This window comes from Crocuta crocuta, unplaced genomic scaffold, assembly GCF_008692635.1.
Source record: "Crocuta crocuta isolate KB4526 unplaced genomic scaffold, BGI_CrCroc_1.0 scaffold545, whole genome shotgun sequence".
In the NCBI taxonomy this organism is placed as follows: domain Eukaryota; kingdom Metazoa; phylum Chordata; class Mammalia; order Carnivora; family Hyaenidae; genus Crocuta; species Crocuta crocuta.
In genome coordinates, this window is record NW_027551563.1 from 209259 (window position 1) to 232279 (window position 23021).

The following is a 23021-nucleotide window of genomic DNA, read 5'->3' on the forward strand; positions in this document are numbered from 1 at the left end:
TGGTGGTTGTTTCCTCAAGGGAATAGGCTGAGTCCTTAAGAAATTCGTATTCTAGAGGCGCCTAGGTGGCTCAGTCCGTTAAGTGTCCGACTTCAGTCGGGTCATGATTTCACAGGTGGTGAGTTTGAGCCCCACGTCGGGCTCTGTGCTAACAGCTGGGAGCCTGGAGCCTGCTTCAGATTCTGTCTCCCCCTCTCTCTGCCCCTACCTCGCTCATGCTCTGTCTCTCTCTCTCTCAAAAATAAAACACATTAAGAAATTTTTTTAGGGGCGCCTGGGTGGCTTAGTCGGTTAAGCGTCCGACTTTCGCTTAGGTCATGATCTCGCGGTTTGTGGGTTCGAGCCCCACGTCGGGCTCTGTGCTGACTGCCAGCTCAGAGCCTGGAGGCTGTTTCAGAGTCTGTGACTCCCTCTCTCTCTGACCCTCCCCTGCTCATGCTGTCTCTCTCTCTCCTAGAAATAAATAAAACATTTAAAAAATTAAAAAAAATATTTTTTAAAAAGAAATTCATATTCTAAGAACAAACAGCACTAAATACCTCCTTTATTTTAATTAAACACATATGCTATTCTTTGAAGACAGACTCCCAATATTTCAATACCTTCTGAGCTATTTATCTTAAGGAGGCCTGAAATTTAGGTAGCTCACATTTTAGACTTGTCTGAAATTACTTCTACTCCTTTTCTTTCACAAGATGCTTACTTGCTGATCCTGGATACTTAAAGTGACCCCTCTAGAAACTTCTATGTTTTTTGGTAGTAGCAGAGGTGGCTTGTTTTCTTTTTGTTTGTTTTGGGGGGGCAATATTTGCAGGTACCAGTGATAACTAAATTTGCTAGTTAAACTTGATATACCTCTCAGTCCTCCCCAATTTTCTGGCTGTCTTACAGAGATGTTGTAATACAATGGTACAAGGTATTTAACCAATAATGACAAGGGAAATCTTTGGCCTGTGCTTGACCTTCATTATTTTGGTTTCTAGAAATTCCAGATACACAAATCTGGAACTTTTTGTCTGTATTGTAAGAAACTTCAAACTGACCTAGCCAACATGTCTTTTGGCTATAAACAGGCTACATACAGCGACATCAACATATTTAAAAATGCTAACTGAAGCATATTAAATAATATACATTAATGTGGCCAAGTGAGAGGCAATTTGATTAGATTGTTCATTCATATTACTTTCAGGTCATATGATAAGCAGCACCCTTTCTCGAAAAGAAAAGAACATTTTAACAGGCAGAGGCCAAAGCATGTTTAGTTCATTATGAGTCAAATGAAAACCAGAAGTGCCACTAAGTTACAATACAATAAAATATTAAACCCAACTCTCTTTAGCTATGATGGAGACTATTACAATTAAAGTTACATAGACATGAAAAGAGAGAATCAGGGCTGGAACCAAGCACATTCTTCATTCTTTTGTGTAAAGCCGTCTACTGCTCATAGACCCTGAGGCATAAGGTGTTTTACAGATGAATTTTCGATGTTGTTTCTATGTTTTGTTGATTTAATTAACTGAAACTCACCCTTAATGCAATCTGAAAGCAGTAGTTTGAGATGCTTAATTTCACTTTCTTACTTTTTATAGAGGATTACAAAAAATGGAGAAATAAAAGCTACGTATACAGTTAGATATTATTTATTAAGGAGGATAGGTAGGTATAGATAGTTATTTTATTATACTTAGCAGATAATGAGGGGAAGAGGGAAATTTGGTTGAATTTTGTAAAATATTGGCAAGGCTGAAATACATTTATGTTCTACAAAAAAAGGTTGAAAGGTATCAATCATTAGACTTTTTCCCCCACAAAACATTTTTGATAAATAACATATAGAAATAACCTTATTTTCTCCAAATACATTCAGCAAATGATTAAAAAAAAATGACCAATCCAGTATCTGAAGAGAACAAGACAAAGTACCACTGCGATAGTTACTAAATTAAGAAAAAGAAAACAACACAACAAGATAGCAATTACTGACGTTCTGTGATAGTCGTTTATTTCCCTGAAATGTGTTTGGTTGGCCACATTATTTTACTCTAATATTTATATTTTTTTGGCTACCAGAAATTCATATACACAGAATGTGTGTATGAATGTAAAATATGTATATATATGTATATATTCCATTCTACGGAGATAAATGTCATATGATAAATGTTTGACTTAAATCTAAATTCTTTTTCATATTATTTACTCAAGGTTGGCAGTAGAAGATACATAGAATTGGGTTAAAACATAAGAATAGATATATGATAATTGTAAATAGGCTACTGACAAGGGAAAAAAAAAACAGAAAAATACATGAGCATTTGTATTAACTTTATCTCCAAGTTATTAGAGTAAAAATGTTTACCTTAAATATGAAACATCCATGTTTGAAAATAGATGCATATTACACATATCTTTCTATCTTCCTCATTAAATTAATATTCTAACTGAGCATGGGGGTTAAGGAGAAACAGCCCATTTTCCAATGGTTGCGTGTCCCCCTCTGGATATTTATTTATTTCTCCTAGATAATAAGAGAACTATCACAATGAATTTTATTTTGGTTGCTTTCTGTACCTTAAAAAATCATGTACCACAAACCTCAGCTGACTATAGGCACACCTAAAGAAACTGTATACTTATCTGCTATGACGTCTGTAAAAACAAGGACCTCCCAGGTAATGCCACTCACATATAGGATTTATTAAATAAAAATAAACTAGAAGAGTTAAAAAGCCTTGTCAGGAGAAAGGGAACAACTAAGGTACATCATATTCTTGGAACTTAGTTTCCTCAGCCAGCAAATAAAAGCCGGTCGTCATAGTTGCATTTCACATCAGGCACAAGATCACAGGTGATAATTATCAAGTGGCACACACATACCGAGTTTCCTTTTCCAGTTTGACGGAAAGCACACAACTTACCAGCGGCATCCTGCATTTGACGACGCGCCACTTTGAGCCCCGCATACTCTGCTGCTGCCGCCACTGCCTGGGCGAAATCGGCATCGGTGAAGAAGGAGCCGTCAGAAGAACTAACACTGGAGCGTCCACTGGAAATGTTGTCCTCCTCTGAGGCTGAGCCCCAGCCATTGATCATGGACCCAGTGACAGAGCTCTCGAGGTCCCCCACACTGGAGGCTGGGGTCTGCTCGAGCCCGCGTAACAAAAGCCGTCTGGTCTGCATCTTGGCCACTTCCATGTCTGCTTCATCTTCTTCCTCTTCTGGCGCGTCCGTATCCATATCCGAGACAAGCGGTCCTGAAATGTAGCCATAGGTATGCGGCGGGGAAATCGGTCGTGGGGGTGGAGGGGGACTCACAGGCTGCCGTCTGCGGGAAGATGAATAAACAGGTTTGGCTCAGCTCGTCATTACGGCATACACAAAATATATAAACCAAGAAATTCACAAGTACACTGACTTGATCTTTGCTTCTGTGAAGCTAATTTAACCAAGCTGGGCTTCCTTTAAATTCAACTTTAACAGAATATACTCAGCTACCTCCACGTCTCCTTATGTTTTATCTTTTGGATTATATTCGATTAAAAAAGGAGAAGTAAAACATTCTTTGGAAATATATGCCCATGTACTTGTCTTCAAGTTTATTGAATACTACTGATAGATTATTATTACCAAAGACAACGGACATCAGTTCTGAAACAGACTGCTCCATAAACATGCTTCTTTCCCTTTTCTTCATTTCCACTCCTACCATTCCAAGCAAATGGACTCATTTGTTCTGACTACAGAGAGTAGAATTTCATAGGATGGAATAATTACACATTCAGCATATGACAATTTCCTTTAGATTCTATTAAAATAAAAGGCTATGTGTGCCAAGAGCATTTTTCTCTGAATTACATACCAAAGGTATTAGCTATTTTCAAGACTCTCACGTTCACCATTATTCCACCAATCTGTTAACTTAAAGGCATTTTTCTTGATACCCTGGAATTAGTCAAGGACCGAAGCTGAGGACAATGTGAGTGGTATTCTACAATTCAAGTTCACACAGTTAGCAATGACTACTTTCAGTCACCTCCCCCCAGGTATGGAGAACACCATCAGGTAATAGCAGCCCACCAACCACCATCCGACACCATCACCCCCTGTGAGTATAAGATGACTGACAGGACAGAGGGTGTTCTGACTTCAGGGAAGTGAGATTTGTGGAAGAGTTATTCGCAATGGGGGGAGAATGCTGAGAGATTTAATTCCTAATTTAGGAAAGCGTCTGACAAAAAGAAAGCCATGTAGTGATTTTAGTTGAACGACTGCTTAGTGACTTACTCAACAGTCCCAAGGCTCTCTAAGCAAGGTTAAAGAGACGACACAAGGGGCAATGTCATTTAGAAGGGTCATAACAATGCTTTTTCAAATTCTGTGGCTTTGAGAAGTACGGAGATAGATTCCACACAAGCCTGCCAACCTGAGCAGAAGCACTAGAGGAGTGGAAGATCAGGGTCAAGTGTCATCTGGTCACCTCCATGGTTCAGGAGGCTAGGAAAGGTACAGCATGAATGCCACTGGCTCGTAACCCACCTGAAGATGTGGCTAAATTGTTCAGGGACTACCAATGCCTAGAGATGCTGCCCAGGACTGAGTCCTTCATCAGCGAGTAAGTTGGTGCCAGCCCATGTCCCTCACCATCCTTACAACACTCACAAGCCAGATGACAGAGAATACTCATTGGAGCGAACCAAGGAGAAGACTGGATCTTCATCTACCTTGCCCCTTTTTGAGCTCCCTCTTCCTTGCTTTACCATTTTAGGAGAATGGATCCCAAAGACAGAAGAGCACAAAAGTGATTAAAAGCAGGAATGCCTTCTCACTCCATGCGCCATAACCACAGACAGATACTATCTGCAAAGGATGTCTGCAAGTGTACGATTATAGTTTTAATTAACAGAATTGGAATTTAAAGGAAAAAACAGAAACCGAACCATGACTAAAGGAAATAAAAGACTCAAACCAAAAGACAGACTCTCAACTACAGAGAACAAACAGATGGTTAGCAAAGGGAAAGTGGGTGGGGGATGGATGAAATAGGTGATGGGGACTAAGGAGGGTGCTTGTCGATGAAAAGTGCTGAGTAATGTATAGAACTGCTATACCACTATATTATACACCTGAAACTGTAATGTAATGTAGCATTGTATGTTAACTACACTGGAATTAAAATTTTAAGAAAATAATAGGATTGGGTCTTAAATGAAAAAAAAAAAAAAGCATACAAACAAAGCCAGATCTGGTCAAAATCTAAGGGGCCTACTGTAGTGAAGAAAAGGGATGTTCAATAAAGCAGTTCTGAGAATGAGATGGCTGAGGCTCAAAGAAAAACATCTTGTGCTTTTTAATTCACTAAACTGAGACACTGCAATAAACATGTTTTGTTAACACAAATAGAAAGCATTAAAAATGATTACTAAAATACTATAATTTATTGAGTATTTACTTTGTAACTAAGTATATTTTACAATATTAACTCATTTGATTCTGTTTTTAATGTTTATTATTTATTTTGAGAAAGAGAGAAAGAGAGCGAGTAGGGGAGAAGCAAAGAGGGGGAGGGGGAGAGGGAGGGAGAGAGGGAGGGAAGGAGGGAGGGAGAGAGAGAGAGAGAGAGAATATCCCAAGCAGACTCCATTCTGTCAGCACAGAGTCTGATGCAGACCTTGAACTCACGAACAGTGAAATCATGACCTGAGCTGAAATCAACAAGAGTCGGGTACTTAACCAACTAAGCCATTCAGGCGCCCCAACTCATTTGATCCTTACAACAGCTTTCCAAGGTACTGTTTTTATAATCATTTTACAGATGAGGATACTGAAATTCAGAAAAATTAAAGACCTTGCCAGAGTTCCCACCACTAGTATATATCAAATACAGAATTTATTTCATTTCCCAGGTTATGACCTTCCTTCAATGAATTGTGTTATTCCATACACAAGCACATATACACACATGTATGCATATATGTACATGCAATGCATAACATAATAATTTACCCATATACATATATATATATGTATATATATATACACACACACACATACACGCAGTTCTTTAATGTGCTGTTTTTAAAAAAAAAATGCTGGGTGGTTTCTAATGCGTCTATGTGCGGCAATGAAAGAAATATGGAGAATATGCCAAAGCTGAAGTCATTTAAGAGATTAAAATGGATAATTATTTCAGTATGGACTGTGCTGTACACATAAGAGGAAAACCTTTGTTTAATTTGGACTGCAATAAAATACCATACTTACAAGTCAATTTACAGTCTTTGTCAGCATGCACATCCAAAATACCTCAAGAATCTCCTTTTTTAAAGGACATGTAAGACTTTCTAGCACAAAGGGGACTATTCTGACCATCAATAAAGGGATGTAGAACAGCCAATTTCACTATGAAAGGAAGCCAGTATTGTTGTATTTGGATAATTCACATTCTGTAAAGCAAAAGCATCTCCATGTTAAACAAGGGCTGGCTTTTAACTACTATCCCTGTGCAAATGCTGAGGAAAGACAGAAAAATTTATTCAGACCATCTGTAAATAAGGCAAGCCCAGGGAATGTGTGATAAACATGTACAGTTTGAAATATGCAATATATTCTATTTGAAAACAAAAAGCTATTTCAAGATGCTGCACTCAAGTGGGACTTGCCACAAATGAACCTCAACCCTCTAGATTTTTCTCCCTGAGGGGTTTCAACATCTTCTGAAATAATGTACAAGTATATGACTGCAAATCACAACACTCTAGGCTCCTGTAGAAATGATGTCTTCATAACCATGTTCAAGAGAAGACAGGAACAATGCTATTAATTTACGAAAGCAGGTGTTTATATAGTTTACCACATACAATTTGCCAGGCAAAAGACAAAAGGGGAAATGTATACTTTTGAGCTGTTTTCTAAAACTGGTTGTGGCTTTAATACTCTGTAGAATTAACCATTATCCAGTTTGTAGATGGACAAGACATTTAGTTTTCCTTTGCCTTTTTATGGTCTTTTCTTTCCAAATGTATCATATTCAGTTTGTCTATATTAGTAAAACATGAGTAAGTCTCTTAGCCCATGCCTGAAAATTACTTTTACTTTTCAAGAATTTTCTTCCTAAAAATCAGCTACCGTAAACTCAGGAGCGCCAGACACTTTTTGAAACAATATATACACATAAGTTTAATTACACGATCTTCATAGTTTCTGTCTGAAAAGGGAGAAAAAAGATTACTATTATGCTGGTCACCTAGTTTACCTAGTTTTAGACAAGAAGAGAATATCTACAAGCTCGTTGGAATGCCAGAATTGCAATCTCCATATCAAAGCAAGTCTGAAATGTTTATTTAAATGTAGCAGTGATATAATGGCTTTGGTTCAGTAATTTCTTATTAATATATACCATACTGTTTATTTATGCCCTTAATCAATAAGCATAACAGTAAAAAAATAAATTCATTCCTTAAACATTCACTCTACCCCTATTATGGTGAGGACTACTAGCTTCTGAGACCAAAGGAATCATAAGCAAAAAGAGCTTGGGGAATGCTTTATGCTCAAGTCATAAAAGGACATGATTTTAAGGCATACATACTTAATAGACCTAATGATATTTCAGGCCACAGCAGAGTATATTTTGCAATGATGCCAATGATAATATCTCCCATTCCAAATGCTCTTCTGGGATGAGATTCACCACTTTCCCATCCAGAGAGGGAATTTAGTTCTATACTCCTGAAGCCGAGCGGACCCTGTGACTGCTCTGACCAATGGAATACAGCAAAAGGGAATTATGTCAGTTCTGAGTGTGGCTCTTAACTAGCCTGGAAACTTCCTCCTCCTGCCTTCTTGGAAGGCTACTGTCATGTAAGATGTGCCATGACCCTGAGATCCCCATGTTATAAGGAGCCTGGTCTGTGACTGAAGAGACTGTAATAGATGAGACCTGAGGTGGAGACAGAGAGAAGCCACAGAGAATTGAGACAGTAGACACATGAGTAGAGAAACTAGAGGTAAATCTTCTTCCTCAACAGACCAAAGGAAGCCACATGGATTAGAGATGAATTGCCTGCATGAATCCTTTTTGAATTCCTGATTCATAGAATTGTGAGGAAAATAAAATGGTTGTTTTAGGTAACTAAGCTTTACAGTAGTTTGTTAGGCAGCAATAGAGAGGAAGTCAAGCACCATGTTAGAAATTCAGCTAAATAAATAGATTTGTTCTTCGTCTGAAGGGACTTCTAATTGAATAAAGGAGACAAACAATTAAGTGTGCATTGATAATGCAGTATCCTCAAACAGAGGATGTCTAAGGTGTTGTGGAAACACATGGAATTGCCTCCTATCTCGGAGTTGGGACATTAGAAAAAGATTCTTTGGATCTTGGATCTCAAAGATACATAAGTGTTAGTTCCAAAAAGGAGTGGCGATAATGGTGTTCTCGGAAACAGGATGGCATGTGGAAAGACCTCAAAGTGGGTGAGAACACTGATCATTCCAGGAACTAGAAGAAACTTACAGTGAAGGCACCATGAACAGAGAAGAGGTGAGTGGCAATGAATAAGGATGGTAAGGCATGCAGGGGTCAGATCACAAAGGGCTTTGATTGCTACATTAAGGAATCTTGCCTTTATTCTAAGGGAAATGGGAAACCATTGAGCGATTTTAAGCTATGGAGAGACTTGATCAGTGCTGCATTTTAGGAAAAAACCTTTGCACAGTCTGCAGCAGGAAGATTAGATTGAAGAAGGGGCAAGGCTAAAGGCAACAAGACCACTTATGGACCATTACAGTAATATAGGCGAGAGAAAATGGCTGTTGGAGGCAGGAAAGTGCCTTCATGGCTGGAGATATGTGCATTGTTCTGAGTGATATTTAAGCAGCTGAAATCTATAGGAACGAGTACTTGGATATAAGGGTCTGATGCTCAGAATGAAATCTGTAGAGAAATAGCTATCTATCTTTAACGAGTACATCATTAGGGGAGTGGAAGGATGATGAGAAACAGAAGCCATCTGCTGATGGGGCAGGCATCCGGATAGGTCAAGGGTTTGAGAGGAGGCTTTACTCAAAGACTTAACTAGAGATGAGAATTACAGCATTGGATCAAAAATGTAGACGTAACTGAAATTCCAATGTTAAGGATTTGTTTAAGTAAATCACAGTATGCTTTTGTCTAATATGAATACCTAAGTAAAAAGCTATTGATGTGGAAAAAATACACCATTCTGTAAAAAGAATAGCTTATAAAATAGTATGGGCATATCACAAATTCAATGCAATGTAGGTATATACAGAGATGAGAGACTGAAAAGATCTTTACTGAGGTCTTAACAGTGACCACTGACTACGCAGATCATTGGCACTTTTGTGTTTTCATTTTGTTTATCTGTATTTTCAAATATTTCTATAGTAAACATGTAGAATATATTGTATCATCAACGAGCAATAATAATTTTTTGTTACTATTGTTTAATGGGCTACACCTACTTCTTATTAGCATCCAGATGTTATAGCATCCAATCACAATCCTGAAAATGAAATTCTTAATACCTTCAGAGGCTGAAAATCGTCATTTCAAAAAGGCTGGATCTAATGAAATAAGATTTTAAGTGCAGGTAACCAACACATTTGCCAATTATGCATATTCATTTTGAATTCGTATAAGTTTTCATCCCCCTAATGCAGCAGGGGGTAAGTCAACTCTAGGTGTCCTGTGGCATCAGACTCCTTTCATCAAACACTTACTGAGGTAAGCTTTGTAGAATCTCAATGACATGAGTGAGACATGAGCTCTGCCCTCAGAGAGTTTTTAATTTAAATAGCAAAACATACCAATAGCAAACCCTAATGCAACATGAAAACTGATTAGCGTGGTTGCAGAGCTGCGAACAGGCCGTTGTAAAGAGAAAACAATCGGTTGATTTTTGCCAGGTGGCCAGATGAAAGTTTCACAGACGGGATGAATTTTAATAGGGTCTGGAAGGATGAGAAGCGCTTGCCCAGGCAGTCAAGGAAACAGCACTTGCTAACACATGTGTGCCTAGTGAGGACGCTAAAAATTTTGGTGATGGCCATGAGAGGCAAGCGTGATCTCTCTCTTCTGTCGGCTTCAGAGCAGCCCTCTCTTGGCCAGGAAGTGGCAATGCTGACCAGATGTTGGTTAATAATGCAAATTCAGGGAATTTCAAACAAAGTAATTAGAAAAGAAGGTGTATGGAGACTGTGAGGGAAGAGGTAAGTAAAGGGGAGGGACTGGGAAAGGCTCTGACCACTGGGCTTAAACAGCAAGACTTGACTCTAAATGTGGGGTTTCATTACCAGACTTGTGGTGTGTAAAGAAAGATACTGCGGCGGGTGAACAGAAAAGAGGAGACAGAAGAAAAGTGCACATCAGTTCAGGAATTATGGCAGAACTTCAAGGGATTGGGATGGTGGGCCTGCCTTAGCAGCTACTGGAATGAAAACAAAGGAACAAAAGCAAAAGATATTTTGAAGCCAGAAACGAAGGGATTGTGAATGATTTAACTTACGGAATGGTAGGAAGATAGGAGAAAAAAATTAAACAACAGGATAATTCAGCTGGTCTAAAAATGACACATTTTTTGTGATCTTTGGCTACTTTATTTTTAATATGTGAGTCAAATAAATAAGGATTAATGATTCTAAACAGGATAGCCAACAAAAGATAGAACAAGTTTGAAAGGTCAAGGGCAAAGAATGAAGAACTTGGTCCGGAACAAGTGTAGTGTGAGATCTCCAAATGAAAATATCATTGTGGTGCTCAGGAAAAAGGGTGGGCTGGCTAAATAAAGTTGAAAGCCATCAGAATATAAGTAATTGTTCAACCAAGCAATGAGGTGATGGCATAAAGGTGAGGACAGTAGAAAACTAGTATCTTCAGATTCTTTACAAACATCTCATTTTGAGTCCCACAACAACTTATAAATTTGTCAACACTGCAGAAAGCTTATACATGTTAAAGATGGACAAGTCTTTTTTTAAAATGATTATTTACTTACTTATTGAAAGAGATGGAGACGGAGGGGCAGAGAGAGAGGGAGAGAGAAAATCCTGAGCAGGATCCATGCAGTCAGCACAGAGCCCAACACAGGGCTTGATCCCACTAACTGTGAGACCACGACCAGAGTCAAAGTCAAGAGACCAACGCTTAATCAACTTAGCCACCCAGGTGTCCCCAAGATGGACAAGTCTTTAGACTGACCATTAGTAGGTTACTGTCTGTAGACTAATGGAAGCAAAATGGTAGGAGTCAGAATGCAGTGGGCTGAAGTGTGGGTCAGAATGAGTAAGCAGAGTCCACTGCATGGCCCTATCGAGTAGAAGAGGAGGAGAGCAGATAACTAGAATAGGAAGCTACAAAAAAGGAACATTTAAAAGTAGTAGGATTAACAGTGACATGAAAGAAGAACACACTGAAGAGGAAGAAGCTGGAAAATCAGGATGCATAAAAGGTGCACTGATTTTGATTGATTTTAGGAAGGTGGAGAGGATAATATGAACACAAAGAAGGAGCTTACCAGGAAGAAGCTACTGTGTGCCACTTACAACACAGAGGGGAATGGTGGGGAAATACGTGATCTGAGAGAATGAAAGGAGAATGCTGAGAGATTTCAGAACACAGCGCCTCTATTAGCCTCTCATATGCTTCAAATAGGAGCAGTGGAGACGGTCTGTGACCTTAACAGGGAAAGAGATGTCCTATTTGTTCTCATTCTCCATGAGGTTTCAAGGGTTAACACTATTAAAGGTAAATGTATGGCAATCCCAGTTCCCCCTTGTCACACAGAAGAAGGCTTAACTACCTCCTTCATTTTAGAGAGTGTGTGATTTGAATTTGGTAAGAACCTCTTACTGATAGAATAATTAATAAACATTGCAAATTCTATTTTAATCTACAGAATTCAAGCAGTATAAATCAGGATGCATTATTTATTCAAGTAAATTGAAGGACGGTCTTCTAAGGCAAATAACATACTTAGTTTCAAATGATGTTGGAAATACAGAAAGTTTCGTGTGTGTGTGTGTGTGTGTGTGTGTGTGTGTGTGAAATATAATGTCTCAGGGGTAATGAAATAGTACAAACAAAATCATCAACAATGAGAGGAGCTAACATGATGTGGTAGTAGTTTTTATGTGGTAGAAATGACAAGTGAAGTATTTATTTGTGTGTAACAAAAATGTATTGGTTGGCAATGCTGAATTTTTGGCTAAAAAAAAATCCAACACACACACACACACACACACACACACACACACACACAGACAATTGAGTAAACTGGACAAAAGGACTCCAACTTAATACTTCAACCAAAATAAATGTACCTAGGGCCACAGCAAAATGAATATACCAAACTCCTTTTGCAACATAACAGCGAGGAGGGCATGCATCATTCCGCAGACTTAAGTTAAAAAGATGGGAGAGGGGCACCTGGGTGGCTCAGTCGGTTAAGCGTTTGACTTCGCCTCAGGTCATGATCCCACGGTTTGCGGGTTTGAGTCCTGCATCAAGCTCCGTGCTGACAGCTAGCTCAGAGCCTAGAGGCTGCTTCAGATTCTGTATCTTCCTCTCTCTCTGACCCTCCCCATTGCTCACACTGTCTCTCTCTCTCACACACACAAATAAAAACATTTAAAAAATTTAAAAAAATAAATAAAAAGATGGGAGAAGGGGTGCCTGGGTGGCTCAGTCGGTTAAGTGTCTGACTTCAGCTCAGGTCATGATCTCACGGTTTGTGGGTTCAAGCCCTGCGTCAGGCTCTGTGCTGACAGCCAGCTCAGAGCCTGAAGCCTGTTCAGATTCTGTATCTCCCTCTCTCTCTGACCCTCCCCTGCTCATGTTGTCTCTCTTTCTCTCTCTATCAGAAATAAATAAAACATTAAAACAATTTAAAAAAAAGATGGGAGAAAATCTTTCCACAGACCAAAGCAGTGACTTACCCATGCATAAGGAAAACTAAAATGCAAAACCAGGCATCATCAATAAAATGCTCTAAGAGTAGCAAGCCATATATATACCACATGATCTCCATGTGTTTACGAATGCAATTATCATAAGTGGGTGAGTAGCAACGCACATTATTTTATGGTTGCAAGTTCACTGGGATCAATTAATCTAATGTTCTGGTCAACACGACTACTTGATATGTTAATTACTGGGGCTTTACTACATGATGGTACTGGAAAAAGGGCTATGTGACATGGAAATTACTCCACATAATAGCATTCTCCAAATGCCACTTAAGAGTGGAAATTCTCTGATTTGTCAGCAAAAGGCTAGTGACGATGTACCTCCTATCGGGCTGGTGTTGCACGTGGCCGATCTCCTCCGGGCAATCCTGTAACATGGGCTGGAGTTCTTCTTGTGGAGACGGGGTCAGCGTGGCAGTGGACTGATGGCTGTAAGACACAGCAGCTGGGGAAGAAGCTGCCCCCCGCACAGGGGGCGTGGGGCCTCGTTCGTCTTCCTCCTCTTCCAGCTCATCCTGTTGCAGATACATCCTGGCTGGTGGCACGGGACACGGCATTTCTTGGTCATAGCTAAAAAAAAGTCATAAGCACACTTAGAGTTACTGCAGGCTATTTAAAGGAATTATTTGTATAGTTAGTGGAATGGTCAGCGTCAAAATTTTTTTTTTAATCTGAAAGTTCTGACCCATGTTAAGGGAGTATCGTTAAAAAAGCAGGTCATGGGGCACCTAGGTGGCTCAGTTGGTTGAACGACCGGCTTCAGCTCCCGTCATGATCTCACAGTTCTTGGGTTTGAGCCCCGCATTGGGCTCTGAGCTGACAGCTTAGAAGCCTGGAGTTTGCTTTGGATTTTGTGTCTCCCTCTCTCTCTGCTCCTCCCCCTCCAACTCGTGCTCTGTCTCTCTCTCAAAAATAAATAAACATTAAGAAAAGCATTAGTTCACTATCACAAAGGTTTGTGAATGCTACATATAATATTTTCTCTCTGGGTGACTACAGCTTGCATTAGCATATTATAGGCTTTGAGAAGTCATGCCATAAAGAAATCTCTTTAATGTAGTTTAACTTACTACTACCTAAATGTGCTTTACTTATTTTATGCCCCTACTTCAACCTGATTTCTAAGATCGCGGTGGTTCTGCAGATGGCTCAGAGATGGTATGTTAACCTCTGAGAAAAACTACGCTTGAAAAATCCTTTCCTGAAAATCCACCTTTTCTCTGAAATTATGGTACATCACTACTGCTTCAGTTGAGCACAAAACGTTCGCTTGCATTTAAGATGTTGAATAAAAAACACAATAAATAAAATAGTCAATAAACAATAAAATGCCCCACTACTCCTCTGCTAGAGCTGTGTGTTAACTCTAGATGGATCTGGGAAACATTCATGTCTTTCTCTTCTCTCCCACCCCAGGGCAAATGGTTATTGATTCGAATGGCAGTAATTTACTGCATTATATAAACTGTGTTGATGCTACCCCTCTATTTCATTCATTCTCCACCAACTGCCTTGTTCACCTGAACTCCGGAAACATGACGCTCCTAAAACGATTTCTTTGTATCTTCCTTTATTTTACCAATCCCACTACCTCCCTTTGACACTTTTTTCTAGGTTTCCTGTCTCAACAAGTAACAGTAATTTGTTCATGCCTGGAAAAAAGAAATCTTGTAGCCATCTTGACTTCTTCCTCTCTCTCTTCTACCTTCAACTGTTCCCTGGTTCATCTGTTTCATTTCTAAGAATCACCAGAATCTATTACCTTTCTAAAATCTGCTGTATGTGCTATAGAAATAGCCTTTTTAAAAAAAAAATTTTTTAAGGTTTTTTTTATTTATTTCTAGGAGAGAGAGAGAGAGACAGCATGAGCAGGGGAGGGTCAGAGAGAGAGGGAGTCACAGGCTCCAGGCTCTGAGCTGGCAGTCAGCACAGAGCCCGACGCGGGGNTAAAAAAAAATTTTTAAGGTTTTTTTTTATTTATTTCTAGGAGAGAGAGAGAGAGACAGCATGAGCAGGGGAGGGTCAGAGAGAGAGGGAGTCACAGGCTCCAGGCTCTGAGCTGGCAGTCAGCACAGAGCCCGACGCGGGGCCCGAACCCACGAACCGCGAGATCATGACCTAAGCGAAAGTCGGACGCTTAACCGACTAAGCCACCCAGGCGCTCCCAGAAATAGCCTTTTAATCAATCTCCTTGCCTGTCCTTCTGAGTCCCACATTGCTTCCAAAATTACTTTATTATAATATACATCACTCTCAGATCATTCATTTGCTGCTCCATAATAAATGGCTCTCTAATTGACTAGAGAGAAAAATACTAATACCTAAACAAGACACTCGAGTACCTGTAATCTGGCTTACGCTTGCCTTCCCAGCTTCCTCTCCCTGCGTCCAATTGTTTCATCTTTGTCCTCCAGGGGACCACATCTCCGTGTGGTCACAGTGCCCACAAAACCCTTCCTCTTGATCAACAACCGTATCATTTGTCCAAGTCAAGAACAAAGCCAGCAGATCAGGAAACCTCCATTCTTCCCACTTACAATCAGTCTCTCCCTTTGGGGCACCAATGCCTCTCACAGGCTTTAAGAAAACTATATCCACTTATTTCATTTTAATCCATTTTATGGTGGGCTAAAATAGCAATAAATGTTGTTAATATAGCCTAGAAAAGGAATTTAAAAAAATAGTCAATCCTCATTTTTTTGTAGATTCCATACTTGTAAAGTCACCTACTTGCTAAAATTTATTTGCAACCCCAAGTCAATACTCATGTGAAAAACCTGAGTCACTCTACGTCCTTGTTTCAGTTTTCAAACTGTAACGAGCATCCTTTCCACAGTCTATACTGTGCCACATTACTCTCAACTTTTTGCTGTATATTGATAATCTCCCTGTTTAAAGTAGCCTGAAGTAGAGTGCTTTAGTGTGATCTAGTATTCCTAAGAGCAAAAGGCTATGACGTGCCCTAACAGAGAAAATATGTACATTGGATAAGCTTTACCCAGAAAGGACCTACAGCGCTATTGGCTGGGAGTTCCATGTAAATGAATCAACGATACATGTTACATAAGGTGTCTTGAAACAAAAACACACATAAAACAAGATTATGGATGGATCAGATGACAAAAATGCATGACCAGGGACTTGCAGGAACCTATCCCTGTATTTCCCCTAGGAGCAATGGCTCCGTATTCACTAATTAAATGACTGGAAAAACAAAGGTACAGAGGCTTTGTTCCTTGGCACACTTGGAAGAGTAAAAACTATTATTTTGTGCAGAATGAAAGAACCGTATCTTTATATTTACAGTAGTCACTAAAAAGACTATTTTCAGGTAGATTTCATATTTTTGCTAATTCTCTATGTCAAGTGAGTCCTCTTCCATTGACTATACGAGTGAGGCACCTGCTTTACTTTGTTGGGAGGAATTATGTCCAGTTCTACAGAATCTGCAGTGAGAGCAAAGCACACTCACTTTCTTATTCCTGTCCTATGATTATTTACACTTGTTAAAACCTTGTGACAGACAATTCAGTGAGTTTAAGTTCCCAGTTTTCAACACAATGTGATAGTATCTAAGAATGAACAAAATTTTTCAGGATACCTCAGCTGTCGTATACATTCACCCATTTGTTTTATAGAAATTCAAGAATATGCAACAGAAATTCTGATATTTAGACATCATAATATCATGAATATGACTCTGGATATCATGATATATATGTATGTGATCTTCTATATCTATACATTCATGATTATATATGCACATCGCATGTATATAATGTAAAGATATATGCACATGGTACATGTGGGTACGTTCATGATTCATGATTATTAGCTCCAAAAGAAACTTCGAGGGCATAAATTTGTTTTTCTTTCTTTGGCAGCACTGAGGATGTTTTTCAAGCCCTGCTGACATAGTAACATTGTTTTCTCCAGAGACAAATGTTCCCGGACCTTAGCGATGCCTCCCCTTGGGGATCTAGTTTAATAATTACTTACTATGGGTTTAAAGAATGATACCATTCCACTTACATCTGTTCTGAAATTCTTCTTACCTTTCATCTACAGAAATACTGTACTCTTCGCTGTTGCTGTGAGGAGGAGGGTGTGCGGGGGGAGGAGGAAGCAGGTCTGCCCAGTTCATGCCACCCTGTTTTGCGACTTTGGGTGTCCGTGCCCCTTTCTTGTGCCCTTGACTCCCTTGAAAAGAAATAAAACCCAAGTCTTTTACTTTCGGCCTTTAAGATTTTTCTGTTAACCACAGGTGAATTATTTCCAGTAAATAGGATCTTATAATTCATCTATGGATAAGCAGATAAATACACTTTTCTTCATTAATCTTAACAGAACTTTACACAATAGAACATGCAAAGTATTGCCAGGTTTAACTGCAAAATAAATAGCAAAAAAGCAATAAAGCCGTAAATGAATTTTACAAGTCATATCATTAATAGTGATCTTCTTACAGCAATTAATTGCATTATGGATTATCACCTAAAACAAATGAGCTGTAGACATATTTTCTGAAGTGCCTTTCTATTATTTAATTGCTGGAACCTAAAATACAATATGAAACAGATACGATCTATTAGACTTTCACCGTTGCATTAAATCACTGAATATATATAATTTGTACTTGTCCATCGAAATGTTTTAGGCACAATAAAATTACTAGGTTTTGTCAGAAAGGCAGGTGCAGATGAAAATTATTGCTGGAAGAACTAATATAACTAACAACGAAAGAAGCAGAGAAATGATTTTTAGAAAGGACAGACATGTTTTTAGCCACATTTTCTATAAAATTATGGCTTATAGTAAAATGATGTTGCTTGAAGATTTACAGTAGTTTGAAATGGCCCAATTATTCAAGTGCCCCACGTTCTGATTTTAGATTTGACATATTCTTTAAATACAGGTAAATGTACATTGTATTCATTTTTCAATAATTTCGGGTCAAAAGATATTTGGGGATAAAATAATCTTTATCTTTCTCCTCTAATATGATTCATTTTAGATTCTTATGGAAATTATAGATGATGAGCTTATCATTGTTTTTTCACATGATCCCCTATACCAGTGAATTTTCTTGGCCTTTTTATTTTTAACCTTTCTGAAAGAGCTCCAAGTTACATGGTGCACAAAACAGGTCTTAGTACATATATTCAATGACCCTTATTTTTTTTAAGTTGCTTGGGAATTTTGAGTCCAGTGACTGACATCTGTTAAGACAGAATTTCTTGAACTGGTATGTTATTGCAACAAGTATGGGCCAAGGGACTGGCTGTTATTTATAAAATATGACTGTCATGCCTCCGCATGTATGTGACCGTTTTCTCTTCCTCCACTCAGCTGTATCAGAATGACTGTGCAATTATCATCGACTTGACCTTACCTAGTGCGCCTTCCTCTTGATTTCTTGGCATACATCTACTCTAACTACTCCATCTGTCCTAAGATGCCTAAAATTACAAGTCTCTCCCACATATCATTTGCTTGCTTCATTCTTTCCCCTAATTAACACTAGATTATACATGTTTGTATCTTTTTATTGAATATTCACAGAATACAGTGAATAATAAGTAGCAGAAAAGATCTAGATATCTAAGCTCTAAACTAAGTAATGGAGAAACTCAATTTAAAATTAATAATATAGGATCCTGTCCCCCCCCCATTAAGATATGATTTTCTCTTTAAGTGGCTAAGAATTCAAAAATAAAATGGCATGAAATATTGAATATTAAAATATTTTCTATGGTTTTCCCAAGAGTAGATCCTTAAAACAGTTCCTGTTAATTCAGGGTTTACTTCCTGAAAACAGAAGTCCTTAATGAGATTTTATTTATTTGTTTAAAAAAAATGAAACAACTTATAGTAGAATAAGAGTGGATCTAAAAAGGTAAAGAGGTGTTTCTAAGCTCCTTTAATTCAAATAGGAATAGTTTCAATCAGTGACAAAATGCAGGCTTAACAGTTGCCAAATCGGCATGCCTTTGTCAGGGGAAACTGATAAAATGCAAATGTCATATTCATTACACAACAAGAAGAGAGACACTGGCTAAAAGCATCGAGCATCAACTTCCATCCAGGTATTGGGAGATGATATTTCTACCCTCTCCTGGAGCAACATACAAGAGTCAAGACTCATCATGGTGTGACGTGCCACATGTGAGTTCTAATAATGAACCACCTTTAATTAGAAAAACAGGACCTAAGGACCAGCAGACTCCCATCTGCAGCCCCTATCAGGCAAACAGCTGGCAAGCAGCTGCAACAGCAGGAAGACCACAGGGAAGCGGCCACATTGTGGCACTTACACACTTCAGTGGGGAGATTGCTTTATGAGGCTTTGGAGCGAGAACTGAGGGTTAGCAGAGAGACTATAAACTGAGGCAGGTTCCTATTGTCTCTAGATCTCATGTTATTGTCTCTTAGACTTGTGACTCTGCTCGAGTGTACTTGGATTTTATGTTCTTGATAGCCTGTTTCAAATGGTAACAAATTTAGCAGATTAACTTTATGTCCAATGTTTTTAGTTTTATTTTGGCCAAGGATAAAAAAAGAAGTTTCAGTTGGCTTTCAAGTCTAGTCCATGCTCCTGGCTTTATAAAAGTTCATTAACAAGGATGAGAGTAGGAGCCTTAATCTTCATTACTAAATGGACATATCATGGTTTGGTGAATGTACTGTCTCTCAAATTGCAGAAATAAGACCGATGCCTGGAAAAATTCAAATTTTACATAGTGATGAAACACACCTTATGTGTATGTACATCAGTTGATTAGCATTCAATTTATAATCTTGGAAGATACGATCTTTTTAAAAGGAGAGACTGACTTTCTCTTTGATTCTCCTTACTTACCGGATGTACTACTACCCCGGTCTGAACTGTTGTAAGATCCTCCTGTATTCTGGTCGTATGACTGGTTGTATGGGATAGTTGGAGGAATTGTGTCATTTGCTCGATAATCTAGACATTTCAGATGGAAAAAAAAAAACGGCTTTTATTTTCTCTTTGATGCCTTAGTCATTTACCAGCAATTAGGCTATCAAGTTACAATGTGGATCACTTGCTAAGTTGTATACAAGTCTAAAGAAAGAAAAGTCAAGAAAAGATAAACCCCTTTCCTTTAAGATTTATAAAATACAAATTCTTTGCATCATCTCCTTTACATAAATCAGATGAAACATAGGCACAAACAAATCATATGAGGGACTATTTCTTCTCTTTCAAATATTCTTAAATCAGCTCAGGCAGAAATCAGAATTGCTTCACTTCTTCACTTTAAAAATGTTCACAACAAAATACTTTTAACCCTCAGAAACCAGGAAAGTATCATGTCTGCAAACCATTTAAAATTTTTTAAATAAAAAAAAACCCCATGAAACTTGTCAGCAAGATTATATCTAATAAAAAACATATTCATGATAAGAAAACAGAGTATCTCAATCTGCCACAGGAGTGCTTCCGCTTACTTAGGCAAAGGTAAAAATCCAAATGATAAACTTGCTACTGGAATGTACTGAGTAATAATCTGTCAGTTTAGTTGCATTCCAGGGTCTTTATTACAGGTGACATACCAAGTCTGTTACAAGCAGTATAAACAATAAATAAGAGCTCTGCAGTATTTGTTTAGAGGACTGTCAGAGCTTTCCAAAGTCCACCGTAGAGCCACCTACGATGGAGGAGTAATGTAACAATAGTTGTAACTCGCGCTGTAAATGACAGGACTTCAGACACAGTTGTCTCCGTCTTTGTCAGCCTTTGTCATGAACTTGTGTAAGAAGACTTAACAAATATTTACCGAACTGGGTTTTTATGCCAATCAAGTGGTTTTCTAAAACTAAAAAAAAAAAAAAAGCCGGATGACGCTATAGTTAAAATATACAACACTAACTTGAACAAACAGAATATTTGTCAAAGTTCTCTTTTTGTAAGCTCTGACTGTAATGCATTTTTTCTTTTTTTTGAAGAAAATGGTCACAACTCAAGCCTAAAGAAAATAAATCTATGGCTCTAATGATCTACAATAAAATGTGTCGTTTACCTGGACACCTTTGCAAAACTTCCCTGATCTATTCATACTAGGGGATGCTTTTTTTGTTCCCCTAGAGGTATAACTTTGCAAGTCATGCTATTAACCCAGTAGCCCTTAGAACTACAAAGAAATCAAATACATACCTATTTCCAACTCACACATTTTGTAATAGAGAAACATTCCCCTCAGGCTATAAAATACTATTCCACTGCTACCAGTTAACACTAAACGTATCTTTGGTTCTATCCTGACAGACTTCAATCAGGTCGACCAAGAAAGGTAGGTTCTAAAACCATACATTGCAGCAGTCTTAGTAACCACACGAGGTAGGAAAAATATAACAAATTGAACCACTTCTCCAGCTCAAGCTTAATTTAATTATTTGTCTTCAGTTTGACATAAAAATGCCATTCGTTTATATGACCATATAGAGCCAATTATCTTCCATTCTCGAGTGGAAAGAATGGGATAGTCTATTTATTTAAAATGTGAGGTATTGTGACGGTTGTACATCTGCCTTATGAATAAAAGATTGCGCCAAGCAATCCCTCACCTACGATTAAATTTGAATTAATCTCAAAACCATTTGAAAATAGTTATATATTATTCTAAAATCAATTTTCTGAGGTTATTGTTGTGCTAATTAACTCTTGGACACTGGAAATTTCGCAAACAAAGACTTCAGGAACTGTGAGTCACAAAAGGAAGACTTCGCTTGCTCTCGTCCCAGAGAATCCTGGACCGTGTAGTGCTGAAGGGTGAGGGGGACCAGGAGAGAAAAGGATGGGAATAAAGGCCAAGCTCTTCACCTTTGTTCAGTTTGTTTTGCTCCATGATGTTATACTGAATTGGTGCCACTTCTTGTTTCTGCTGTCCGGGTGGTTTCCAGTGCTTCTCGCTGGAGTCCCCGCTGCCATTGTTCGTGTTGTTGCTGAGGTTTGACTGGATGAGCTGGGTGGTGGCGTAAGGAGTGGGCTGCCCTGATGGATTGACAAAACGCCCGTCCTTCAGATTTGGGCTATTGAAGGTTTTCATCTCATTGATTTTGTTACTAAGGTCCACATCACCATAAACGGTTGACTCAGGGAGCATCAGATTTGTTTGTTTGTTATCCAGTTGGTTGTTATAATTTGCTATACAATCAGCTATGTGCAATGGAGAGGAAAAGGAAAAAGTCATTCTGCATGATTATTCGTTTTAGATTTCTTTGTAAGTAGCTTCGTGAGTCACAGTAAAATTGTCACGTAAAGTCAAAATGGGCTTAAATAAGATCAAGAGAAAGGGCTAAGTAGTCATATGTCCTTTCTAAAGAAGGTGATTAAAAATTGAGGAAATGAGAGAGGACGTAGAGACATTATATAGAGGCTAGATAATTTTGAACTTCTGCTAGTGCTACATAGTAAATAACTCACCAAACTTAAGGCAATTTTTTTTTAACAACCCCATTAATAGGAATTCCACTTATATAATATACACATGAATATCTTAATGTGCCAAATTTTTATTTTCTAGTCTGGAGTTACTGATCTATTTGAAGCTACTAGTTTGTTTTTGTAGCAACAGAACAAAGCATATATGTTGAGAATCCAAACGAAGGGGAAAAAACACTCTGCCTACACAGGAAAGAACCTGAGATTTTAATATTTTATGAAGTAACTCTACTCAAAAGATATAAGGAAGAAAGGGGTAAAGGGACAGTAAATAGTGTGTAGGACAGTTTTCTTAGTTCTTCTCTGGGTCATGTAGGGAAGGACATTATATAATCATTTTTTCATGGTTTTATAATGACACCCCAAGAAGTATAAAATGACAATAATGATGACAAAATGAATCCTAAGTAATCAGGCTAATTTAATCAAAGAAAGCCTGAAATAATATCGAATGTGCCTACTATTTCAATTTCCCTCTAATTTTCTCCTTGTTGAAATATTAGAAAATGAAGTAATTGATATATATATATATATATATATATATAGAACTATTTAAAGTCTGCAA

At 38.3% G+C, this 23021-nt stretch overlaps 1 protein-coding gene across 1 annotated transcript in view; it reads right to left on the reverse strand.

Annotated features, from left to right (window-relative positions):
* ROBO1 (roundabout guidance receptor 1) overlaps positions 1 to 23021 on the reverse strand; it is a 405997-nt gene that overhangs the window by 16407 nt on the left and 366569 nt on the right. The window contains exons 21-25 of the mRNA XM_077750042.1: positions 21836 to 22171; positions 19850 to 19957; positions 17046 to 17190; positions 13312 to 13560; positions 2925 to 3331 (exon numbers count right to left, since the gene is read on the reverse strand). Coding sequence (XP_077606168.1) covers positions 2925 to 3331; positions 13312 to 13560; positions 17046 to 17190; positions 19850 to 19957; positions 21836 to 22171 — 1245 coding nt within the window. The remainder of the gene's footprint in view (positions 1 to 2924; positions 3332 to 13311; positions 13561 to 17045; positions 17191 to 19849; positions 19958 to 21835; positions 22172 to 23021) is intronic.